We start from the raw sequence: 20,786 nt of genomic DNA, 5'->3' as shown, positions 1-20,786 counted from the left end.
GTTTCAGTGAGTACAGATAGACAACTCGAGGTCTGTCACTTCCAGGTGAAAGATGTAGGCAATGCCTCACTCACCTCCACAGCCCTACCCTTTAAGGCTCAGGTTTATCCTTGAGGCGATTGCCTCTGAACTCTGCCATCCCACAGACTGTTATTTTAGCCATATAAGCCTCATCACACGCAAAAGTATTTACTTGTTCAATATCTGTGTTCCCACCAGACATAAGAATTTGAAGGCTAAGACCACACCTTTCTTATTCAATAATGCACTCAAGTAATCATCACATCATACGCCATATAGTTATTCAATAATTATATGTTACTTGATGATGAGACTCATGCCTGGCATATATTCTATCGTCATTAATTAATACTTAACATGCCAATAACTAAGGTACAAGAGCACACTTATGTCGTCTCCTGTTATTTCTCATATTCTGTGATGTTCAGGAATTTGTTATTCCACTCCTCACAGACACACACTTTCTTCTGTCTTTTGTCTCTAACTATCTTGCAGTCCGGCCTCCATTTCCACTCTTCATTCTATGAAACACTTATCTATACCACAGTATCTCTCTTTGTTTATTTAGATATTGTTTTGTCTCCCTCTACAATTAAAACTGCCTTTAATCCAGCTGACAAGTATAGAGTTCTGTTCAATTCGATCCAACAAATAAACATTATATGTCAGATGTCATGGTAACCACTGTGAATACAGTAATAATTAAGATAGGTACTGCTCATCAGAGAGTTTAACTAAGAGCGAAGCAGACTTTTAAAGTTACACAAATAATTACATTAGAATAGGTACTATGACAAATATTATGGGGCATTCTGAAAACATATCCTCGCCACTGGCTGGACTCTTGCCCACATCTTTCTTGTGGTTCCTTGAGGAGTACATTCTGTTTTATTTAAGGAGCTGAGGTTTTTACCTACATGATAGTGAAAAAACAAACAAAACTCCAAAAAAGTATTGATTATTGAAATAGTCAATTCATTTCATTCATCTTCATTTATCTTCCAAAGTCAAAATCTCTCACTTCAAGGAAGAGATGTGTTTTCTCTTTATAATATTTATTTGTGTATAGGACACTGGAACACATATCTTAAATATTTATTTTAAAGCATACAAGACTAAATAGAATTTGAAATGACTATCAGAACTATAATCTACAGATGGATCATGTAAAGACTGTTTGCAATAACATACAATAGTATAAATATTATATTTTTTCATTAAATTGCTACTATCAGATTTGCTTTTAGTTCTTGAAAAAAGTTAAAAAGCTACTTATCAGAACTATGAAGGACAACAAAGTTTTTATGAATTTTGTCCCATAGCAAATAAGTCTCAGAATTCCACTATTAACTAAATCTTTACTGTCCCTTCCTTCCCAATTATTGAATGTTTATGTACCTAGGACCTTCAGGATAAAGTGTTTGCTGACTTCTCCAGCTTCATTTGAGGCAATGCAGGTGTACCTTCCCGAATCTTCAGTCTCTGCTTTGATGAGCTGAAGGACCATTCCCTGAGTGCTTACAGTCAGATGGGCGTCAAGCCCCAGAGGTTGGCCATCTCGAAGCCACGACATCCTGGGAGTTGGGGTTCCATCTGTAAGGCATGTCATGGAGGTGGAACTACCCTTGACGACTGTAATTTCCTCTGTTCCCATCGCGTTGTCCAGATTTGGTGGGACTACAAGAGAAAACCAAACAGGTGAAATTTACATATCTGTTTTAACTTGAGATCAATTTAGATAAAACAACTGAAGGGTTCAATTATAGTATTTCTATGGTGTGTAACAATGTAGGATTTAAAATAGCATGTAATTAATTGACTACTATAAAGACATGCATTAGGTAGGCTAATTATGAAACTTCAAAAGTATTATTAGCAGTGAAACCTCAGGATTGTTTCTGGTAATGCAAAATTTAAATGTGTTTTAAATTTTGGCCATTTTTTAACTTCCTAAATTTGTTTCTTCAATTTGTTTTCTTGCATATTATAGTTCCAGTAGTATACTTTCAACTACTTTATATGGGATAAATAAAATAATATCAAAGTCTAAAGTAACTTTTATATAATCCAGCATAAGTCATTTGTGGGCTATAGTAAATAGTTACTGAATGTTCTAAGATGTTCTTGGGGATTGAGAAATCTAGACAAGAAAACCTTAATATTTCAAAAATGGAATGTTGACGAGTTCTCTACACACACGCCCATGCATACACACACACACACACACACACACACACACACACACACATACACACCCCACACACGTACATATCAATTCATATTGTAAATACCCTAAATCAGTCACTAATAATACTAGAAAATAATCTTAACTTTCTATTTGTATGAAAAGATGGTCCCATGCCTGGGGATTGAAATGCTAGTTTTTAAAATTTAGATTTGATTTAATACAAAATGCCATGTTAGAAGAGTATTTTGACAAACAGACAGTAGGCTCCAATAAACATGAACCCTCTGGGGAAAAAATGCATTCTTCCATAGTTAGCAAGATCCTAGTTTATCAATCTGTATTGATATGGGAATATTCAAATATAACCCCGTTGCTTAATACTGGACACATAGTAAAGTTTTAGGGTCATTTCTGTGACATACCGAAAACTTGAAGATTGTAGTGTTTATTATCCACCCCAGCTCTGTTGGAGGCCACACAAGTATATACTGCAACGTCAGACACCTGAGCTCTCACAATCCTGGAAAACAATTTGACCCAACATTTCATAATTTGACTCCATTCAACATATACAAATAAAATACTTAGGATTTCTACTTAAATTATAGGAAGTGATTTATGTTGGGAAATTTTAGGTTTGAAGCTTATAACCATCTCTCAAAAAAAAATATAGATGCCTAAATGCAATTAGGTTGATTAGACACTGACAGTAAATCACTGAAAATATAATACAATTTGAGGGGTAAATATTTTAAAAACCTGTATTAATAGAGAATGATATTAACATGAAAATCACATGCTAGGCATCTTCCTATCATTTTGCCATATAAAGATTTAACTAAAATAGTAGTTCTTGGACATACGTATTTCTCTCTATAAAAGACCTAGTTTATACAAATTTACTAAAACATGAACATTTAAATAAGCATAAAAAGCCATTTCAATTTTATATTTGTTATTCTCTCTCTTCTAAAAAGACACTGAAAGGGGTAAAACAGCAAACAAACAATAGTAAAAACATCGGGGGAAAAAACATTTCTTAAACTCCGTTTAGATAATTTAAAGTTTACAATCACTTTATCTGTCTAGCAAATCACACAAAATAAAAGCTGACCTGATAACCTGCCCTCCTGACAGCAACCGGATATGAGAGGAAAGAGGCAGAGGAAGTCCATTCTTTAGCCAGTTTATCTGTGGTGGAGGCGTCCCAGTGGCTCTGCATTCAATATTTATTGATGTATCCACCACAGCCGTTAGTTTCTCTGCTTCTTCTTTATTACCCCTAATTGCAGGTGGAACTACGCCATGCAGAACATGGCAGAGAGACAGAGAAGGGTGTGAGATGTGTATTACTAGTTGAAACCATCTCAACTACAACTGCCCACTTTTCTGCTTTGTATCCAAAAAGGAAACAGCAATGACATCATATTTAAAAACTATATGCTTCAGATACCTATACTGGACTTTCATGTCTTTCTACAGATAGATTCCTGAAGTAGCATAGTCAAAAGAGGGTGAAATTTCATATTTACCATAAACATTTAAGTTAAAAATTCGGTCTTCTTCTCCAGCAGGATTTGTGGCAACACATGTGTATTTCCCCATGTCAGATGGGAGAGCTCCGTAAATGTTTAATGTGCTGCCATTCGCAGTCACCCTACAGAAGAGGTCATAAAAGAGGCACTGAGATGACTTCTGCGGTGCTAAAATATGAAAGACTCACTCCAGATTACTGTGTTCTTTAACAAAAACCACCATAAAATGCACCTTTCTCTTGGATCTAATGGTTCAAGTACTTTTCACTAAGTACGTGGAAGCCTGTAAAGTCAGAGCTAGTCAAACTAATGGAGATGTGAGGCAACCAACTAAAATTGCACATTCATGGGTTTCCTGTACCCACTGTCTCCTTATGTGAAAAATGGAAACGAACAAAATCAAGTTTGGAACTTCTCTAGCCAAATCATTGGCAAAGACGTGTTTTTTACGCCGAGTTAGAATATTTTATCCTCAGTTGGTCAATATAAGGCTTGAATTAAATGAAAATTACAAAACACTCTGGTATGAAAATTGAAGAATGTTACAATAAGAAATTATATATAAAAAAATCTAGTTATAAACACTGAGTAAGGCTCTTAATGAGGAGCAGAATAATTTATTTATTCTGTGACAACTCAGGACTATGTATGGGTGTATTTTGCAAAAAGTTTTGTACAAGTTGCTAAAGCTTTTCCTTTGAAGTACATCGATAGTAAACAATAAGCATGCAATTAGATTATCAAAGATATCGAAGTTCAGATTATTGCATTATTGACTCTTCACACATGATTATCAAACAAGACTTCCTGTGTTTTATAAAGAAATTAAATTGCTATCAATAGTTATTCCTACAATAGTGATTTTATTAGATTCTCCTAGTGTCAAAAGTAAATACGACTCCATTTTTACCATATCATTTTATTAAATACAATTATTGAGAATGGTACTATTACCTGAGTCTGTTATATTTTTTCTTTTTCAAAATATGAATTTTAAAATTTCATGAGTTTAAAATTCCATAAATTTAATATGAATAAACAAAAAAGCAAGTTGCCATAACCAAGGAAAGTAGTAAGTTGACTTTGGAAAAGTACTTTGCTTGATGAATTATTCCACTTATAAACATAAACATATTGTGGAACAGTGAACAAATAATCAATAAAATGGATATAAGAATAAGTTCATTTTGGATTTTCATGTAAGAAAAGAAATGATAGATTGTAAATTCCTAGGTACAAATATTACATGAGATCTTTAGGTCCCTCCAACTATCAATACTTGGTTTGGAATGTGGTTGATATCGGCTGATTAAATAAAGATTATTGAATATTTGTAAACCATTCAGAGATGTCCACACCAGAGAAATGAAACTTACAATGTATCTCTAAAATATTACTGGGAAATTTGCCCAGTGTTGTAAAGGAGACAAATATCTAAATTTTAGTATAAAATAACTTCAAAGAAAAAAAATTTATCTTTCTTTAAATTATACATATTCAGTTCATTAACTAGAAAATATACTCCAAAGTATTAAATTTAAAATACTGGTTCAAAATGATAAAGACTGCAATATACTTAATTAATGCCTACTTATGCATATATGATTCTTGAAATAATTATAATTACTCTGGTATGTGTATATAATGGGGCTTTGTCATGAAGTAATTTAGTAGAGCATAGAATTCTGGATTGTTCTTCCAAAGCCATTTGTTGTTGAAAGTAACAGGAGGCCCTTACCACATTACTATTCCATCTCTATGTGCTACGTGGTATGGGTAACGAGTGTCAGCTGAAAATGAGATTTGGACAAATCACTACAAGGAATGAACCAGAATTTGATGATATTGTATCGTCTCTCAAAATAAGCCATGCAATATGGCATGTTTGGTAAGCTCAGGACACAAAATCATTTTTGAGATTATTGATGAATCTTTTGTAGGATAACATTGGTTTGATGTTAGCAGGAAAGAGGAACTAATTATTTTATGATGTGGACTTTGGCATACACATTCTACAATTAGGAGGAATAAAATCAGTACCAGTTAATTAACATTTTTAGGAATGAATACATTTTATAACAGAGTTGCTGGTTAAGGGACACACACACACACACACACACACACACCCACACACACACAACTGAGTGATTCCCTAAGGAGAATTTCTCTGTCCAACTCTCCACAAATGTATCTTTTTTTCTTTCTGAATATAATGATAGCCAATTTTCAAGGAAACTGAATTTGGTATTATTCATGTGAAATATGAAGCAGAAAGCATGGTAGAAGACATTAAAATTAATGATGCAAAGATTCTTGGTAAACATACCGGATTCTTTCTGTTTCACTGCTAGTTATGGGTTTTCCATCTCGAAGCCATTGAATAACTGGGGTGGGAATGCCATTTGCATTGCAGACCAGCTCAACATTTTCCCCTAGAAGGACACTGACTTCACTTGGAATTTCAGCACCAGCAACATTTGGAGGAACTTTGGAGAAATAACAACTACCATTAACAAGGCACAAAGATGTAAATTCTAATGAATACAACAGAATCCCAGAACAGTATGCCATTTTAATTTCATATTTTTCCTAGATTGTGGTTCAAGATCAAACTTTGTTATCCTCATAAACTGCTTTTAAATAAGGAATAGGTAAAGGAATCACTTCAATATTCCTGATATATTTGTAAGTTGATATAATTATTTAGTCATAGGGACTGGTGACAAATCTACCTCATGGACATACTTTGTGGCTAAATAGAATCACTCTTAGATTAAATTCCCAACAGATAGTTAAGAATTAATACAATTCAGGAGAATCTGTTTTATAAAATCTTGGCATGAGGGTCTGAGAAAAATATCTAAGTTGGTTATTACTTTCTCCATAAGGCAATTTCAATATTATTTATTCTGATCCATAGATAGGCTTACTGTCGTATTTAAGATCCAATAGTTTCTATTCTGTTTTTCTAGTCATGTTTGGTTTACCCTTTAATAAACTGATTGAGAAATAATGTACAATAAAAATATTGACAATGGTATCAGACAGAAACACATCTGAATTCCTCTGTCATATAATTAATTATCAGGGTCTGCTGAGCAGCTTACATCAGCTTGCAAGAGCCAATACTGCATGTCTCTCCTACTCCATATTCAGTGACATCACACTGGTAGCTTGAAATGAGCCAAGGTGGGAATATTTCCACCGTGGAAACTGGCAAATGATCGGCTACAAATCAGGACCTTTTTTATCTGGAGAATCAATGATTAAACATTTACCAGCACACCACTGCATAATCTCTCCAAATCTCATTTAAGTTATCCAGAAGATGATAATTATACCAAATTTGCAGAATTCTGAGTACTAAATAAGTCAAATCAAAGAGAATGTTAATAAGGAACATCCTTTAATATATGAGAAGCACTTTACTAGGCCCTAAATACATATATTATTTCTAGTCCTAGGGTAAAAAATCTGGTAAAATGTTTGGTCACATCACACATCCCATGATTAACAGCTACTATTATTAATGCATTAAACATTATGAAACACGCAATTTCTAACACTGAATCCTTGAATAACTATTTTTTCCTTTTTGCTTATGAAATCTCAAAGCATCACTGATCCACAAAAATACTGATGCCCATAAACTTATTTTAACTTTTCTTTAATTTTTTCTAGCTGGCTTTAGCAGAGCACACTCACGTTGATAATAATTTACATTTATAATTTATGAGAAATTCTTTTCAAAATAACTATAATAACATTGGAAAAAGCAAGCATTTCGACTTAATTTCAAGTTAGACTTCTATTTCAATTAACTATTGGGACAAAAGTAATAATTAGAAGTTTACCGAAAATCGAGAGGAGGCAAATTCTCTCTACAGTTCCCAATACTATGCTGGAACTTGGTACACATTAAGTAAATATTTGTTGGATGAATTAATGCTCCTTATTCTGACCCCAAAGTAGCATGAGATTAATGATTACTTGAAATTTACCTAATTCCGTACGTATAGTTATAACATAATGCAGAGTCTTTTCATGAATTAAATCATACATATATAACCAAATAGTGCATATAGATATATCTATCTATAGATATAGATATATATGTATATATAAGAATAGACATGGGCTTAGCATCAAAATAAATTATGCCAGTTTTGAATGAATAAGTATAAGTCAATAGATTATATACTATAGGAAGGTGACAATTTTGGTAAACAAGGAAAAAAATAGAGATTATGAAATTTAGACTATTCTTTTTTCCACATTTATGCCAATTTCCATGAAAACAGAATCTACTTGTAAAAGTAGGACAGAGAATTAACAATATTTTTTGCTGATCTAAAGATACTTTAGATCTGACTCAATCACAAGTGATCTCTTTAGATTCACTTATTTGTACTAGAATACAATAAAGAAATTTAAGATAAATCACATACCTTGAATTGAAAGAATGTAGCTTTTCTGTGCTTTTCCCTCCATATTTGATGCAATACATGTGTAGTTTCCACTGTCTGAACGCTGAGACCGGGCAATTTGGAGTTTGCTACCTCCAGACAAAATATGAACTTCAAGTGAGTCAGAATTTTCTAGAGGTAGAAACAAAGCAAGAGAAAACAAAACATGAAAAAGCTTTTATTATTATTATTATTCTTAGTTTCAGGTGTACAAAACAATGTAATAGACATTTCACCCCTCACAAAGTGATAACCCCCCATCTCCCAATCTATTGCCCCTCTGACATCGTATATATCTATTATAATTCCATTGACTCTATTTCTTATAAAGCTTTTCTTTCGAATGTCTCTAAAATTCACTGTAAAAACGTCTTATTTTGTACTTTTATTTTAAGACCCTCTTTGAAAAAGGTAAAAGAAAAACTTCTTACTCAGACGAATAATCATTTTACGAATCTATTTTGTAAGATTATATTTCGGTCCATTAGGCTTTTTGAATGAAACACAGCTATGAGCATAATAAGAAAATGTGCTGGCTTATAAACCTAGCGCATTAAGAGCAAAAGAAAACAACGACAGAAAATGCACAGCTGTATTACCTATGGGCTTGTGGTTCTTCATCCACGCTATGGTGGGAGGTGGAATTCCAGTGGCATCACACGTTAAGGTCACAGGATTGCTGATGGTCTCAACAACCACTTCTTTTTCAGGTCCTTCGATACTGGGTGGCACTGTGAAAAGACAGAAGAAAATCATGTGTCCTCATTAAGCTAATTCAGGACACTTTCTTTCATTTGCATATCTGGGGGGAAAAAAAGTTGTATTAGAGGCAGATGCTCACCATATACATTGAGGTGGAAATTTTTATCATCCCGTCCTGCTACATTTATAGCTCTACATACATATTGGCCTGTGTCAGATACCTAAAAGAAAAAGATACTATTGTATGTGCTCCATTACGTTATAGATGACCAATCACACTATTCGAGTGTAGATTAAATCATCAGTCATCTTTTATGTTCAAACACCCCAGTTCTAATTGCCTTCTACAATCCTCCATTTTTTTTTTTTTTAATGAAAATAAGGTCAATGGCCTTGACAATGTATTTTTTAAATTATTTTCACTGTAGTAAAGGGAATATGCAACTCCCAATTCTCTCTGTCATAATCCCACGGAGGAGTCATGACACGCAAACAAGAATGAAAGAGGCACCTCAGTTTTCTTGATGTGTAGCATTTGTCCATCTGCTAAAAGCTCCAAGTGAGTAGATTCTGTTATCATCCGCCCATTCTTATACCAGGTGACGACTGGAGGTGGGACAGCGTTGGACTCACACTCCAATGACACTGAGGTCCCCTCTCTTACATTAACTACAGAGAGAGATTCACTGCCATGATCTTTAATGCTTGGGGGCACTGAAGAAAGGAAACAAGAACAGAAGGATGTTTTTTTCATTAAGACGCACAAATAGAAAACACATAACACCAGTTTTAAAATGAAAGAATTTTATGAGGAGAGTAAAAACAAACCATAAACAGTAAGGGAAATTTTTTTCTTGCTTTCACCAGCTTGGTTGATAGCTATGCAAGTGTATTCACCACCATCAGATACTTTGGCCCGAATAATTTGTAGAGTCCGACCACCTGTGGGCAAATATAATGAAAATTGAGGAGCAGTATAGAGATTGCTCTAGTAACTATTTTATCAATAGGATAAATGACAAAATATTCCCTTCCAGTAAAATTTGTATAGAAACATTGCATATTTAAAATGAAAGAATCGAATCTGTTTTCTTGAATCGATCTTTCCCTTATTATTGATTCTACTTCTTTATAAAAACGGAAATTCATAAAATTTTTCTCTCTAGTAACCAAACATGGATAGAACTGTTTGATATAGGTCCTAGTGAGCAAACAGTAATTATACAATAGTCAGATATGTTAACAAGTATTTTCTGGGTTTAAATCTCCCACAGTGTGTCTATTTGTTTATCTGTCATAAAGGAGCTTTAATATTGATTAAAAAGAACAAGTAAATTTATCTAAAGAAAGCACTATTTACCAATCTATCACTGCCATGGAATTACTAAGTACTGTGCCTAAATTTCATAATTTCTTGCAGTAGAACTTGTTACTGTACATTCCCACTAAAATCAGACAAGTCTATACAATCTTATCATAATGGCCCCAAATGGGCAAAGATTAATGTGAATGAAGCAAGACAAACGTTTGGAAAGAGACTAACTTGAAATGCCATTTGTATGAAAAACAAAGGAAAAGGAGAATGTTTTGCCCACCTATGAGACTAATAAGTTCCTTACCAGGCACAATGAGAGCATTGGTGTTTAGCTTGATTGGCTGTTCATTCTTGAGCCAGCTGAGATCAGGAGGTGGGAAACCAGACACCTCACAGGTCAAAGAGATGAAGTTGTTCACCACGACAGCGAGATTTTCAGGGTTAGGACCAATGACACTGGGAGGAACTATAACAGCAAATACATTAAGAGTGAAGTCTGATATTATCAGTAATACCTGTTCAATTTATTAATATAAGCACAACGATTGTAGTCTGCTAAAGCATTGACTTAATTATTATGAAGTCTGTTATTATACTGTTAATTATTCAGCTGTCTTTCTTCTTAGAATCCCCTAATGCCTTTACCAAATTATGTTCATCAGTTTTGTTTTTCCCAGTTGAAAGAGTACCAGAATTTTCAAAGATTGAATTATTCTGCATTTGGAAAATGTAGTTGGAGATTCCTAAGATGGTTTTATCAATGTACAAAGAAAGACGTAATAGTGCCTTTTATTAAGTATGTTTGAATATTCTTGTTTTAAATATTACATCCTTACAAGTTTTTATTTTCCTACTCTAGCATTTATAGAGTAGAAATTTAATTTTAGGGTATCTGTCTATCAATGAATTTTACAGGCATTTCAACAATGTAAATCAATGACTTTCAAGATGAGCAGAACATTTACGAAATAAACAATACTGTGGTTTGTTGCTCAAAACCAAAAAAGGAATTCCACAAGCAAAAGTAGTGCAGAGAAAAAGTGGACTAAAAAAGAATGAGATTAATAATGCAATGCCATTTATGCATATTAAAACATATACATATTAAAATATATGCATATGCATATGGAACAATAGAGAACACACTCATATGGAAAGAACAACATCGTACACATTTGAATGTCTCCTATGAAGGGGGAGGGGAAATAGGAGTGAGGAATGGGCATAAAAATGAATGAATGGATTAATAAATAAAAGTAGAGATGGGCCTAGCTCAGATGATTGAAAATAGACATGAACTAAGGAATTCAATTAATGCTCTAATAAATTAAAACTGATGTCTTAAAACAACCTCAAACACAGAAGCAGAACATCAAAAAGACAAACGTGTTCCTTTTCTTTCACTACCACGGTTTTTTCACCCACTAATTATTTTCAATACTCATTCATTTAAGTATCAAACATTTATTGAATACCTACTGTATTCCAGACATTGTGCTGGGTGCTGAAGCAGGGTGAAACATGTAAGACAATAGCCATATAGAGTTCATAAAGTGGTAATGACAGACATTGGACTAAAAATAACAGCTAACATGTTCTGAGTGGTTACATTGTACCAGGCATTGCTCTGAACACTTCACATACACTATCTCAGTGAATCCTCAGACAACCTTATATACTAGGTATAGTTCTTATCCTCATATTACAGATGAGGTTGTGAGACAGAGAAGTTAGCATCTTGTCCCAAAAATCACAGTTCATTACTGGTTTGGAAGTTAAGCAGTCTGGCTGTAGAGCCCTTATTCTTAGCCACTGTTCTATACTGTCTATTAATTACAAGTGCGATGAGTGTCAATCAGAAGAGTAGGGTGACAGCTGGGAACTAACCTAGCTTGGGGATCAGGAGGAGGAAGTGACATTTAAGAAGATACTTGAAACATGACCAGGAATAAGCTAAGTGGAAGACAGTAAATCGGTGTGTCTTCCAGAAAGAAGGCAGAACATACAGCAGTAGCCCCCTTATCTGAGGGGGATATATTCCAGGACCCCCAATGGATGCATGAAACCGAGGATGGTACTGAACCCCATATGAACCCTACATATACTTTTTATTTATTTATTTTTTATTTTTACTTTTTCACTTAAAGGAAGCACTTATGGCTACTGTTTGGCATATCCGAATTGCCAGCATCACTACTCTTGTACTTTGGGGCCATTATTAAGCAAAATAAGGGTGACTTGAACACAAGCACTGATAACCGAGATGGCTACTAAGTGACCAAAGGGTGGAGAGCTTCTATAGCACAAATACGCTGGACAAAGGGATGCTTCCCATCCTGGGCGGGACAGAGTGATGGTGGTGTGAGATTTCATCATGCTACTCAGAATGGAGCGTAATTTAAAACTTATGAATTGTTTATTTCTGGAATTTTCCATTTAATAATTTGGAATAAAAACAGGAGAGGACTCCCCCCACCCTCCCTCAGGCAGTATGGAGGTTCCAGTTCAAGCTGGTACTTATGAATTTATAATGACACCAGTATTTCTGATTCTAAGAGTTCCTCCAGCCATGGCTAACTACAGGTGCAGGTATGGTGCAGATGTGGAATTTAATGACAGGCAGTACAGAAAGGCAGCTAAGTACGATGCCTCTGGAATCAGACTGCCTTAGTCAGAAACTTGCTTCGTCCTTTGCAAGCTGTGTAACTTTGGGTGGGCATGTTACTTAATGTCATTGAGCGTCAGTTTTTCCATCTGTAAAAGGGATATAAAATGGTACCAACCACTTGGGGTTATTGAGATAATTAAGTGAAATAATATGTATAAAACATTTGGCACAGTACCTGATGGGGATCAAGTAGTCAATATGTTGTGTTGTTATGTGCAGGGCTGAGCTTTTACTGAGCTAAGAGAAGTGACTGAAATACTGTTCTATGGAAGTTAAGCTGGAAGTGAAACAGAGTGAAGACACACATGGTTGAAAACTGATAGGTTGTCAGATTAAATGTAGAGTCCAGAAGAAGCAAGCATTGTCACAGAGGGAGATAACCAGTGGGATAATTTTTGGCGAAAATAATTTAAATTATTTCTCCCCCAAAAGAATCTTCCAGTATTTAAGCATGGATTCCTGAGTGCCATTAGGAGTTCAAGACGCCATTAACTGGTGAAAGAGGAAAAACACTTCTAAGCTCTAATCCTTAATGGTAAACAGAGTGGCTGCAGCCCCTGTAGTCACACAAGGCCCCCACTTTGGGTGTTTTTACTGTGTATGAAGAGGCAATGGGCATGAAGGAAACATAATAAAGGAATAACAAGAGTTTATTTAGTAACTACCACAACTAGAGACACCATTCCAACTTTGGGGAGACCAAGATCCATAAGAAATGACCATTTGTCTATTGCATTTACAATAACATTATGGAACTGAGGTGAAGATTGAGATATATAAAGATTACACTAGGCAACACATGTAACTGCTTTAATTGGGGTATTTACAAGTTGCTTTTGATCACATAAAGAGGAAAAATGAATTCTTCCCTGATGAATCAGAAAAGATCCTGAACACTTTTATTTTTCAACATTTATTCTATTGTACCTTACAGATTAGAATGTGTGCTTTCACAATGATTATATTTGCTTCATTAATTCATTCTTCCTGGAAATTCATAATACATTTGTTTCTGTTTCAGTCATATTTATTCATTAAAAGAACTTTGAAGATATATATGAAGCACCTATTGTGTTACTCACTGGGCTAAAAACTAGGAATATAAAGATAAAACTTTTTCAAATATCTTTTACACAAGCACCAAACATTGCTAGACATCAATACTCCCTACATATCACACCAAAACAAAAAAGAAAGAAAGAAAGGAAAAGAAAAATACCCATGATGCTACATTAAAGTCCTTCTAGGGGAGAAATTTTTCATGAAGTTTCAAATTTCAGCTATTTCCAAAATAAGCTAGAATTTTACATGTGTATCACACATGTAAAGGAAATCTTTTATGATTGTTCATCATTTCTAATTTAATATTCTGGAAGTAGCTGTGTGTCACAAAAATAAAACTACTGTTCTGTGTTAGACAATCAACTGCTTATTTTTAAAGCAAAAAATTAGTATTTATGGGGTGACTAGCATATATTGAAAACTTAAAGTTTGATGTAGGAATTAGGTATGCTGACGGTTTTAGGAATTATTTAACTCCTCAGAGTGACTTCTTCTCCAGGCAGTATATTAGGTACTAGAGGGTGAAGCTCAACGTGACTTCTACTCTTGATGAAAGACACTGGTTTCAATCAGGACTAGTGGATGAATTTTCATGAGTCAAAGATCTATATTTCGCTCAAACTTCATAAAAACTCGTAATCTTTGGGATTTCAAATGTTTACTTTTTTACTCTCAATATGTAGGAGTAACTACTTTCTCTGAAAGGACTGACATAATATAAAAACAGGCTCTCTAGAAGATTTGTACTTTGTACTTTATAAATCCTACCAGCTGTGACGGGTAGGAAGAAGGGAGGAGAGGGTATGAATGCTCCACCACCTGTTCAAGTTAAAAAATACAAAATAAGCTTACATAATCTAAAACACAGTTTTCTTGCTTTTACAAGCATACTCAAACAGATGTTTTTGAAACTGAGCTCTTACCATGAACATTGAGGTTAAAATATTTTTTGGCACTTCCAGCTGTGTTCTCAGCAATACACACATACCTGCCGATATCTGTTATTTGAGTATTTAGAATCTAAGGGAAAGATGAAGAAATTTCAACTGAATTTTTTTTTTATATAAAGCAACCTGTCATCATTTTGAGAATAAACAATAATATTCTTTCTAGTTAATACCAGATGAACATAAAACAAATTTTGTGCATGATAGTGCTGGTGTTGGCTTTTATTAGTCAGCTTAATCAAATAAACATTTATAAAGATTTCTAATCAGAACAGGCAATTGTATACATACTTGTGGTATACTGACTACAAAGAGTCCTAAATTCTTCTAGCACTTCCCTTTCTGCACCCCTGGCAATGTGACTTTGAAGCTCCTCCCATCAAGAGGTGGAGTAAAGGTGTGGAATTTGTGTTGACATTGTGCTTGGTTTTGTGCCATAGAATGTGACGGAAGTGACAGTGTGCCACTTCAAACCTAGGCCTCAAAAGATACTGTCACTTTTCTCTTTTGGAAACCTGCTACCACCATACGATGAGCCAACACTAACCTGCTGGAGGGTGAGAGGTCACGTGGGAAAGAAGCAGCCCAGTTGTTGCATCTGAGGCCCTGGATGTGTTCAAGAGCCCAGCCAAGACCAATAGGGCTGCTTCTCACATCCACAGCACGCAGGAACTTGGGTAAGCCCAGCTGAGACCGGAAGAATCCCCCAGCCAACCAGCAGACTTGTGAGCCAGACAAATGCTTGCTGTTTTAGTCATTGTTTTGGAGTGGTTTGTTTTATATAGCAATAGCTAGCTAATTTAGTAGTTATATTTTATTTTATTATGCAGAGATCTTTATCCATTTATATATCCTTAGGCTTTAGACACAGAAATACTTAAGTATTTCAGTAAGGGTTGTATGATCACCAAATGGAAATAATCAGGATGTTTATAAGATACTTTGAGAATTCAAGGTTAATTCACAGGCAGTAAACATGATTCTTTTTTTTTTTTTTTTGATAAGGAATTCTATGAGATATGTCCTGTGTTGGATACACTGACAATTACACTTAGATTCTCAGGCCGACAGAACATCATTTATATGTTTGCGAAATTAAGTTGTATCCTAACAAAAGAGCTGGTACTGTTTTTATGAGTGCCTAACTTCCTTTAAGGGCATTTGAAAAGAAAAATACAGGCAATGAACAATTCAATTATGTGGTTTCCATTATTATTATATTATTATCAATTCTTTGACAATAAAGTTTTAATCTATAGGGAAACTTATACCACCTAGAATTTTACTAGCAGAAGCATGCAATGGAAAAGATTCTAACAATTTGCTTATAATGTGGTTTTTATCACAAAGGACATATTGTAGTAAATTTAGGTGTGTGTGTGTGTGTGTGTGTGTGTGTGTGTGTGTGTGTGTGTTGAATGTACAATTGCTGGAAGAATTCACACAAAATTGTTAATAGGGGTCACCTCTGATAGTGGGACTAAATTGGAGGAAAATAATTTTATTTTATATATCTTTTTTATGATTACTTTTACAAATATAATATCTATAAACCAATAAAAATTTTAAAAGTCAAAAGATAATTATAAAAACCAATAAAAATTTTAAAAGTCAAAACAGACAATGATAAAAAAAATATAGAAAGACAAGCAGCTATTTTAAACATAGATTTTTTCACTTTTACCTGCAGAATTCTTCCATTAGATAGAAATTTGTGACGTCCATCTTCTAGCAAGGGCTGCCCATCTTTTTGCCAAGAATTCCTTGGCGCGGGGCTACCAGTGGATGAACACTCCATCAACACACTCTTGTTCACCAGCACAGTAACCTCTTCAGGGAGATCATTACTTGCTCCCTTGATAATTGGTGGCACTAATAAGTGATTGCAACAAAGAGACAATGACAGGAAGCAAGGTTATTTCTAAATTATTCTAGCTTTCTGACAACTTTAAAAAGTGTTCGATAATAGAAGAGCAAAACTTGAAGAAATCATGACCCTCAAGTAACATTTTATGCTAATAAATTAGGGTTATAATAAAAATTATGTGAAGTTGAGTTTACTCTCTTCTCTCTCTTCACCTACCCTGGACTAACCCCTCCCATAATTTCACTCCCATTTAGGTCAATGCAAATTGTCCCCCGTATCTTGTCTTGCTTCTTCTCTCAGTCCCTTCCATTATTCTTTCTGGGATTCAAGCATCTGCATGAATTAACAGCTAACTCTATTTGGTCATCTCGACAAGCCAGATAAATGACATCTTTAACGTGCATTTGAAATGAACAGATTTGGTCTCATTTGCAAGGGAATTGTCTGGGCTACTCAAAGTGTGTTTCCCGAGTCAAGTATCAGTGGTATCAGCATCCCCTGTGAGCTTGGTTAAAAATGCAAAGTTTGGGGGTCACCTGAGACCCCTCAATTGGCAGCACTAAGAGGGGCCAAGAAGTTCGCATTTTAACAAACTCGCCTGGTGAACCTTATGCATGTGAAATTTTGAGAAGTCACGCTCTAGATTTTCCTACGTATATTCATTTAAAATAATATGGTAGTATCCAGATTCATGTCTACTTTACGTTAGACTAGTCAGTCATGAAAAATCACATATTACCCACTGAATTTTAAAAAATGGAAATGTTACATAAACTAGAAACGCATGTTGGCTGCTTTTGCAAATGTAGAAATTCATTTTCACAGTGAATAATCTTTTTGTTTTGTTTTGAAAGCTTGGTTATTTTATGTTTCACACTCTTAAAATGTACCGTATCTTTAGCGATCAGTAAAGATTATATGTTTAATGTAAATGTAGTCTTGTGGTCTTTGGATCTCTCATAAACTAAACTGAAAGTCTGTAAAGAAAATAATCAAAGCTACAAAGGCACACAATAGAATTTCAATGTTATTTTTAATGCATATTTTCATATTCAAAGTTAGTGATTTGTACTATACTTTAGAAAACATAAAATATATAACTTGAACTACAGATTAGTAAATACTACACTTGAATTTCAGATTAAATGAGGCTATCACTAACCTCACACCATGAAAACTAATACAATAAAATGTTGGAACATAAAGATTCAATGTTTTCCTCAACTTTTGCCTGGAGCTGAACCATTGGAGGTACCAGGATGTACACTGTATGTCCAAGGTCTGACCTGTAGAGGTCTCCACCAAAACCCTTAGCTCTGACCTGCCCCATCCAGCTGCGCCCCCCCAACAGCTGGGTTATATCACTCAGAATTGTTCTCATTGGTACCTAAGAGGTCAGCACCAAGCATTATGAACACATCCCTAGTTTAGCCAGCTCATTTCTCTTGCTTTGTTCCCTCCTCTTTAATCTCCTCTCCAATAAGCTTTCTAACTGCCTCCTAGTTCGAATAACAGCCCGAAGGCATGAACATCTACCCTTGACTACCCAACCCCTAAATTCCAATTCAGTTGAACACAATCCCCATCCTTCTCAAAGTACAGCATCTTACTTTATTAGATCCTTCCACTGTCCTCAACTAAACTCTTTCCAAACTTAGGTAAAATAAAGCCAGGTGGTCTAGGATACTCCTTTCACGGTTTTTGATGATATTAGCACTGATTTTAATTGTCTTTTCATCTCTTTTCTTTTTCCTTATCTCTATCTTATAGACTTTAAAATCTACGTGGATGGCTCATCCCATCCTAATCAGTTCTATGCCTATGCCACTTCCGGCAGCCATAGATAGTCCTACGTTGGACGGTTCAATTATAATGCTTGCTTCTTCCTTCTCCAAATGTCTAAGCTCCCTGAAGAAGGCCTGATGTTACTGTAGTCACTGTTGTATCCTCAGTGCCTAGCACAGTGCCTGGCACACAGTGAGCAATCAACAGATATTTGCCAAATAAATAAATGTTAAACTTTTTGTGTTTTTTTCTCTCCCACCTCTTTTTGGGCTTCCTTCATAAGCTGCTATTTGTTTGCACTGAACACTCAAACCCTTCTACTCCTCCTCGCTTATAGTTGATCTGTCAGCCTCCCTCCTGGTTCATTTTTTCTCTTGGCCTGCTCAGATCTCATAGGGGTCATGTCCGTGATGGTCTGTCTCACTGAACATTCTAGTCTCTCTAGCGCTCAAGTGTTTCCACAGCGTGTACCTTGTTACCTTGTAGCTCATCACCCTGACCACCCGCTTAGGCCATATGGTCTATTTTTCCTACCTCTGCCCCCAGGTGGCTGAAGGTGGTGGCAGAAAGCGGTGACTGGGACCAGTAGTTCCAACTTCAATGCCTGACTGTCTATCGCATCCCTCCTAGTGGCAATCACTAACATTTTCTATTTTCTACAGGTCTAAATACCATCCTTGCCACTGTTTCTCTTGCTCTTATACTTAAGAAAAGGACTAAATACATGTGACAGGCATCCCCAAGTTTCCCTTCTTCCTATTCCAATAATAAATGTTAATCCAGTACCATGAAAGGCTAATTCACCCGTCTTGGTTCCTTGATTGCATTTTCCACCTGTTGTAGGACCTTGTTTTCCTTAGTCGATAAGCCAGCTCAAATCTCTCTTAAACAAGCTTTTTCGAACAAGCTGTTTATCCTAAAACTCTTCCACATCTTCCTTCCTCTTCAAAATGTCTTAAGAGTACTCTGTATTTGTTTCCTTTTCTTTTTGCTCACTTGCTTAATATTTATCCTCTTGTTCTGTGGCTTTGTCTCACACCATACTATCTAAATTGATCATTTGAATTTCACCAATGAGTTTTTTGTTTCAAAGCCAATGGGCTTTGTTTCCGTTTTTATTTTCTTACTCTTGGTTTAGCATTCAATATTAAACCCACTTCCTGAGAACCTTTACTATGCCCTGGATTCTGTGACATGGTAGTTTACTACTTTTCATTAATTCCTCAGATCGTTTCTCTTCTAACTCAGTTTACCTTTTCCTGTCTCTTACCTGTAAGTGATCTTCTTCTATTCTATCTATAACCCTTTCTGTGGGAAGTCGCATGCCTTTGAATATCACCTGTTTGTGAATAACTCTCAACTCTATACTCTTAGCTCAGTTCTGTCTCCTGTGCTATAGTTCCATATTTCCTTCCAACAACCCATTCAGTATTTTATCTAAGTATTCTGGAATTATGCCCAATTCAACATGAACAAAATAGCTTCCTTCTTCCCAAATCATGTTATTTTCCTACATCTTCTATTTTTATTAATCTTGCTACTATTTTCGTAATCACCCAGGACAAAAATCTCATTGTCATCTTATACTCTGAGACAAGTGCCTAACACTTCCTATCACTTAATCTCTTCCTCTATAAAATCTTCCATAACTACTCCTTCCCATACCTTCCTACTGTCGCTTCTCGAGTTCAACCTCTTCTAACAGAAGCATCTATTTGTTCTTGATTCTAGTAACATCACCTCTCTTTTCCCTTAAAAATGCAATGCTTCTTCCACTCTCAGTCCATGTATTCAGAGGGAGGTGATTGTAGCCCAATGGTGGCCATATGAACTAGACCTTATTAATTACGTCTCTCTGCCTCTGTCATTGGTTCAGGGATGGAGATAGGATTGACCCTTGACTTCAGTAGTAAATAAAAGTTTTCATTTGAGTGTGAAAGTAGGAAGGTGTAAGAATAGAGTTTCAAGGGACCAACTTGCCGTCCAAAGGGATACCCCACCTGAGAGTGATATTAACGAAGAAAAATAAAACCAAGAGAAAAAGAAAGGTAAAGTCCAGGTGACCTCTTTTGAGACATAGAAATCCGACATGACTACAGCCAGCTCAACCTTGGGACTTTTCAAGTTCACTAGTCAAGGGATTCTCTCTCTCTCTCTCTCTCTCTCTCTCTCTCTCTTGTTTTAAGCCAGTTTGTTATTTGATACTTTAGGAGTCCTAACTAATGTGCTC

At 35.2% G+C, this 20,786-nt stretch overlaps 1 protein-coding gene across 7 annotated transcripts in view; it reads right to left on the bottom strand.

The window, feature by feature from the left end:
* HMCN1 (hemicentin 1) overlaps positions 1-20,786 on the bottom strand; it is a 667,703-nt gene that overhangs the window by 78,376 nt on the left and 568,541 nt on the right. For all 7 annotated transcript variants that reach the window (XM_074322404.1, XM_074322402.1, XM_074322401.1 and 4 more), the window contains 13 exons: positions 16,589-16,776; positions 14,881-14,977; positions 10,532-10,693; positions 9,741-9,854; positions 9,424-9,626; positions 9,052-9,133; positions 8,810-8,941; positions 8,193-8,342; positions 6,071-6,230; positions 3,742-3,866; positions 3,324-3,507; positions 2,632-2,729; positions 1,420-1,698 (listed from right to left, as the gene is read on the bottom strand). In XM_074322404.1, coding sequence (XP_074178505.1) covers positions 1,420-1,698; positions 2,632-2,729; positions 3,324-3,507; positions 3,742-3,866; positions 6,071-6,230; positions 8,193-8,342; positions 8,810-8,941; positions 9,052-9,133; positions 9,424-9,626; positions 9,741-9,854; positions 10,532-10,693; positions 14,881-14,977; positions 16,589-16,776 — 1,974 coding nt within the window. The remainder of the gene's footprint in view (positions 1-1,419; positions 1,699-2,631; positions 2,730-3,323; positions 3,508-3,741; positions 3,867-6,070; positions 6,231-8,192; positions 8,343-8,809; positions 8,942-9,051; positions 9,134-9,423; positions 9,627-9,740; positions 9,855-10,531; positions 10,694-14,880; positions 14,978-16,588; positions 16,777-20,786) is intronic.

Source organism: Rhinolophus sinicus, linkage group LG17, assembly GCF_036562045.2.
Source record: "Rhinolophus sinicus isolate RSC01 linkage group LG17, ASM3656204v1, whole genome shotgun sequence".
NCBI classification, from domain to species: domain Eukaryota; kingdom Metazoa; phylum Chordata; class Mammalia; order Chiroptera; family Rhinolophidae; genus Rhinolophus; species Rhinolophus sinicus.
The sequence above is the reverse complement of the archived record's forward strand: the minus strand, read 5'-3'. Positions and strand labels throughout refer to the sequence as shown.